General features: G+C 37.8%; 1 protein-coding gene across 1 annotated transcript; it reads left to right on the top strand.

The window, feature by feature from the left end:
• Positions 1–510: 510 nt before the first annotated feature.
• Positions 511–6247, top strand: slc14a2 (solute carrier family 14 member 2). Its single transcript, XM_067440035.1, has 10 exons — positions 511–607; positions 783–842; positions 1190–1358; positions 1921–2110; positions 2202–2330; positions 3915–4107; positions 4662–4809; positions 4912–5046; positions 5148–5197; positions 5278–6247. The coding sequence occupies exons 1-10, from the start codon at positions 584–586 to the stop codon at positions 5641–5643; spliced, it is 1464 nt and encodes a 487-aa protein (XP_067296136.1). The 5' UTR covers positions 511–583; the 3' UTR covers positions 5644–6247.
• Positions 6248–6488: the final 241 nt, after the last annotated feature.

Raw genomic sequence — 6488 nt, 5'->3', positions numbered from 1 at the left:
CCAACATGAAGAGAGCTGAGCGAGAGCTGAGCTGCAGGTCTCCTTTTCGACTCAGTTATGTCTTACAAATGCACTTGAACAGCCAATGAACAGAACAGCAGTGCCTTGAACAACAGAGGTCCTTTTGTTTTTCCAACTGAGCTTATTAACAAACTATAATTTACCTCGAGTATGTGTTAATCCACATTTGTTCTGTGTTCTGCTTAATAAATATTGAGACAAATTTGTGTTTGCTTTAGTTATTCAGTAACTGCATAAGAAAAGTATCATTAATTTATATCGATCATACCCAATGCATTTCTCATAAGCCATAAAGTGCTACTTTTATGGCTTTTAGCAGCAAATCAGATTCAGAGTGAAAACGCTTAATTGCTCAAGCAGTGAACGGTGCTCAAGTAACCTGCTCAAGGGCCGCAGAGAGAATGCAGAAAGAATGAGAGGAGGCTTTATCACTCATTTGCATCAGCGCTACATGAATAGAGGAGGAGCAACGCATGCAGCCAGCAGTATAAAAACCATCAGAACGGTGGCTTTATGGACCATCAGAGCAGTGGCTTCATTGTTTCTATAACTGGCTTCATATATGCCTGGAACACAACTAACTAAGGTAGATCTTCTCTCTCTCTCTCTCTCTCTCCCTCTCTCTCTCTCTCTCTCTCTCTCTCTCTCTCTCTCTCTCTCTCTCTCTCTCTCTCTCTCTCTAATTTACTGTGATCGTATCTATAAAATAATGAATAATGAAATAATAAATACTTAAATGATAGTTCATTATTTATTTGAAGGCTAGCCAACATCTCTACAGAACTTCTACTTCACAGTATTCCAGTGCTCAAAACACAAAGGTGAGATGTTTCCTGTTTTTGTCTTTTGTAAAGGAAAATCCGGTCATGCTTGAGCCAGAATGTAAACAAACCCAAGCAAAGAATTAAAATCTGTTTTTCATCAGTATCATTACACTGTAAAAAAAATCAGGTCTCCAACTGAAAATGTTCTAATGACTGATCACATCTAAATTTTAAGTTGGCCAAAATGAATTTCTGTGAATTAAATTGCATCAATTCACAGATATACAATTTGGCCAACTGAAAAATTTGGATGTGATCAGTCACTAGAAAATTCAGTTGGAGACATTATTATTATTATTTTTTTTACAGTGTATTATAACAATGAAATCGTTTAATATCTACAGGAGCTGCAACCACTCATGGCAAATCCACTCCCTGAAACTACAGAGCAGAAGAAACAGCAGCCACTGACACCCGAGAGGACAATTTCACATCAGAAGTTTAAAGCGAAGCTCACCCGATGGCTCTCTTACATTACTGGAGACATGGCTTCATTCAGTGAATGGATGAAAGGTACAAGAGTAACCCAAGAGTACTTTAGATCTCAATAAGGAGCCAACTTTAGAAAGAAGGCAAATTAACAACATTAATTCAACAAGGGAATAGTTAGTAGGAGATTGTTTGCACAAAAGTAATCAATTAGAAAATCATCAAAAAGAAAATCATCAATGAGTTAATCATATTCAACCAGGGAAAAACCTTCTAACCTAACTAAACATATCTATTTCATTCACCACAAAGGTGACTAAACAACTGACATATTGAAACACTATGTGTCGTTCTAACACTGTAAGACCATTCTTACAATCTTCTAGATGTGCTCATAGTTAAAGTACTCTCTACTTTTTTTAGTCTGCATACAGACACTTTGTCTTTAGGAAGTTGGATAATGAGTGATCCACACCCAACTGAAAAACAATGCACAGTTACTGTGCAAGAGACTACCAAAAAAAAAAAAAAAAAGTATTTTATTACTTAGGGTTAGTTTTTTTTTTCTTTCTTCCAACTTCTATGCAAACCTCCACAGAGATTTTTTTTTATACTCACTTGTACTCTCACTGTTTACACTGTGCAGGGCAATTTATCTTGCTCCAGATTCTGGACTGGGTGCTGCGTGGAGCAGCTCAGGTGATGTTTGTGAACAACCCTCTCAGTGGACTGATCATCTTTGCTGGACTGATCCTTCAGAACAGATGGTGGGCACTCAATGGTTTTGTCGGCACTTTGTTTGCGACGATTTCTGCACTCATCCTCTGTCAGAACAGGTATTTAGGTGATGACTGCATTTACATTCTGATGCTCTAAACGTTTGACCGTAGGTTCAGAATTATATGCATTATTTTATATTTCCCTCAGAGGAGCGATCGCAGCTGGCCTGTATGGATATAACGGCATCCTGGTTGGTCTTCTGATGGCGGTTTTCTCAAATGCAGGAGATTGGTACTGGTGGCTGCTTCTTCCCAACATCTTCATGTCAATGGCATGGTGAGTTCATCTCTTGGTTCTTCAGTTTATTTATAGATACTTTGGACTTGTATTAAAAAAAATGAAAACAACTAAAGGTTGGACTACACTACACAACTATTGCACAGCTCCCCTTCTACCAGCCCTCTGATTTGCAGTCGGATTCAGGCCCCATCCACACGGAAACGCGTTTAGCTGTATACGTATAAATTTTGTACCGCATCAGCGCTTCGTCCGCATGGATCCGGCTTTTTAGAAGCATGAATCCGATATTTTCTGGAACCGGGTCCCAAAGTGGGTAAATCTGAAAACGATTATCTTCCGTTTTCGTGTGTACAGCGAATCCGTATATTTTCTGAAACAGTGATGTCATCACACTACGTCCAGCACGGTGAAGAGTTAAGGGATAAAGCTACGGGCACTGGGCATGCACACATCAATATTGCGTCATTTAATTACCGTATCTGCATTATTGTAAGGGTATGTTTTGGGTTGGGGTATGTGTAGGCATTAATAAAACACATCTGTTAAGTAGCAAATGTATTTATTGTTATTTTATTGTGAGATTGTGCCTCACCTCCGACCACTGCTATACCCCTGCTAGCCACAACTCTTCTTCTCCGTTTTTAGTGTATTTCTGTGGCAGAATTACAGCGCCACACACTGGCCTGGAATGAAAACTACATCGTTTTTAGTCCGTTTTCGTAATCTCGTGTGGACGCAGATATTTCTTGAAACGAGAAAAAAAAAAGATCGGATTGGGAAAGCGCTGGCTTCGTGTGGACGGGGCCTCAGTCTGCAGAAATTTGATCGACAAAAACAATGTTGTAGTGCATGATGGGAGGATGATTCTAAAACACAGCCTGTTAGTCTGTGAACCTCAGTCGTTTAGTGTATGACGCCCAGTTTTTCTCTAAAACCATTCACAAATTGATAAGTGTAGCATGACTAGTATTTTAAAATATGTTCAGATTTGAAAAGTCATGTATTCCAGCAGACATTCTGGCAGAGTAAAATGCAAGGAATTTAGATTTTTCAAAGGCAGATAACTGCGACACGCAAATGGAATGTTCCCTCAGCCAAAGACTGTCATATGATTGAGGTATACGGTAACAGAATGTTCAAATAAGGAAACACTCAAACGTAGGCTTCTGTGTAGAGTTATGTAAGTACAAAATGATTTATCTGATTGAGTTTATATAAATAGTTATTCATGCTGGTTGGCATTTTACACAGAACACATTTCACAGTTCAGTGATGCCTTTTCATTTAAATCTTTTGCAAGTCTAGACCAGTGGTTCTCTTTACTTTAGACATGTGATCCAGCACAATATCAAACAGGTTGATCATACAACAGCAAACAAACACGTAATTAAAACTAACAGTTTATTAATATCTATTTTACTCTGCATAGTTTTCTTCATTTTTGTGGATCTGCCAAGCTTCCACACATGAATCTGATTGGACACGCACTCTTACGTTGGGAGTTTTTTTCTATTTTTGTACCCGCGGTGACCGATATTTGGATCACAACCCACAGTTAAGAATCACCAGTTAAGACTCCAGTGCTGAATTCTATCATTTTAGCACTGTTGTTTTCTCCAGTCCCATAGTGTCCAGTGCCTTGGCTTCCATCAACAGTCGGTGGGATCTTCCAGTTTTCACCCTGCCTTTTAACATACTAGTGTGCCTCCATATGGTGGCTACAGGCCACTACAATCATCACTTCCCGCAGATTCTCATCCAGCCACGCACATCCTTGCATAACATGACATGGTCTGAGCTGGATTATGCTAAGGTAAGAGCTAACAAGAGCAGATGAGGTCAGAATCAAACAAGTGAAACTGTCTCAAAGTTGCTTCTTGATAAACAGCCACTCCTCCAGAACAGGGAAAGGGCGATTATGTAACAGTTCTGTTTAGGAATATTCTAGACTGATGTCACATGACACTGAAGAGATCTGGTTCATCACAAGACATTGTAACTGACATTATGGTATTCAATCTGGTTCATCACAAGACATTGTAACTGACATTATGGTATTCAATCTAGCAGGAAGTTCCAGATTTTCTGTTCAAAATTTATGACAAAGTCCTAAGGCAGACCTTATCTTCTCAAAGGCAAATACAGTTTGGAATAATTTTAAAACGTTTTTTGAAAGAATTCTCTCATGCTTACAAAGGCTACATTTACTTAATGAAAAATACAGGAAAACAGTAATATTGTGACATTTTATTACACTTTTAAAAAACTGTTCTATCTTAATATATTTTTCAATAAAAAATGCTATTGCTGCAGAAAAAAACATTATATATAGTAAATATAATTTTTTTTTCTTCTTCTTCTTGTCAGCTTTTCCGCTCAATACCTGTGGGTATTGGACAGGTATATGGGTGTGACAATGCTTGGACAGGAGGGATATTTATGATGGCCTTGTTCATCTCCTCACCCATAACATTAGCACATGCAACTATTGGATCAGCAGTTGGTATGGTGTCAGGTAAGAGATCACAAGTGTATCAGAATATTTAATAATAAACATCATCAGCATTAAGACATTTTAAGATTGACGCTTAAGGTGTAACTTTAACGTAACTTTCAGGTCTTGCTCTTGCTGCACCGTTCCAGAACATCTACTTTGGCCTGTGGGGTTATAACTGCGTTTTGGCCTGCATTGCCATCGGTGGGATGTTCTACGCTCTCACATGGCAGACACATCTTCTGGCTGTGGCCTGTGGTAGGTTCATATCAGATATTTCCTTTCCTTCCTGATTATGTAACAGCAATTTCCTATAATTATGGACAAATCACTGAAATTACAACCTTGTTTTCCTGTAGCATTCTTCTGTGCGTATCTCGGCTCGGCAATTGCAAATGTGATGTCTACTGTAAGTATTATAAACCTAAAAGAGACATTTTTTTTACAAAATTGTGTGATTTTAAATGGTTTTACGTGGTATTTCAACAGTTTGGACTCCCAGCGTGCACCTGGCCCTTCTGTCTTTCCGCCCTCACTTTCCTTTTGATCACCACGGAGACGAAAAACATTCATAAACTGCCCCTCGCTAAAGTCACTTACCCTGAGAAAAACCTGATATACTTCTGGAAGATGAAGAAAGAGGAGAGAATCGACAAACAAAGGAAAAAACAAGAGAAGATGCAAGTGAAAGATGTAGAATCACAACTGAAGAAAGAGGATTTAATAGTTGCAATGGAAAAGAAAGATCAGGAGCATCTGGATGTTTGCACAGTGGAAGTTCAGAAAGAGGAAACCACACAGAGTAGAACAAATAAGAATTCAGAGGCAAATGAACGTCATTTAACTCAATTTTAAAGCTCTCTTAAGTGGTTCACATGATGTTTATTTGCTTAAAGAAAATGCCACACAGAAATCGCTAAAGGCATTTTTCTATTTTTAAACACCACACTCAATGAGCACCTTTTTACTGTATTGTTTTTTTTTTTTTTTTTTTACATTGACCAGTTTCAAGAAGAGTGACAAATAACTTTTCCCTCAGCAGACGCACATATTATTCATTAACAAATTATATACTTATATATGCCTACACAAAATGTCCAGACTGTAGAAATGTCAAAACAACAGAAAAAACACTTACACAATAAGAATGCAAAAGGATTTTGTACAGCTGTCAAAATTGATTCATGATATGTGTACTAGTCACGTTTTAGCTTCCAGGCAGATGCAAGTATGACAAATAATTATATAATTTGTCATTAAATTATTTGCTGGTTCAGTTTACTTTTTATTTTCCAGATGTAACTCATTTTTATCTGTACATAAGTAGCATGGAGCTAAAAAAGAAGAAGAAGAAGAAGAAGAAGAAAAAAACAGAGATAGCCTGCATTATTTCAGCTTTGTGTTGTTATTTTAAAAGTGACTTTATAAATTTCAATAAACATATTTTTTTTACATGAAAGCTATCTGTCTGTCTCATTTGGAATGAAGGCATTTACCCATCTTGGCCCCACTTTATATTAGGTGGCCTTAAGTACTATGTACTTACATCAAAAAATAAATACAATGTACTTACTGTGTTCAAATTGTATTGCAAAACACCTTTGCTGATATTGAGGTGGGATACGGGTAGAGTTAGGGACAGGTGTGTTGGTGTGGGTCAGTTTAAGGGTAGGGTTTGGTGAAAGGGAAGAGCCAACTGT

Source organism: Pseudorasbora parva, chromosome 3, assembly GCF_024679245.1.
Source record: "Pseudorasbora parva isolate DD20220531a chromosome 3, ASM2467924v1, whole genome shotgun sequence".
In the NCBI taxonomy this organism is placed as follows: domain Eukaryota; kingdom Metazoa; phylum Chordata; class Actinopteri; order Cypriniformes; family Gobionidae; genus Pseudorasbora; species Pseudorasbora parva.
Note: the sequence above shows the minus strand (reverse complement) of the source record. Positions and strands in the feature narration are given on the sequence as shown.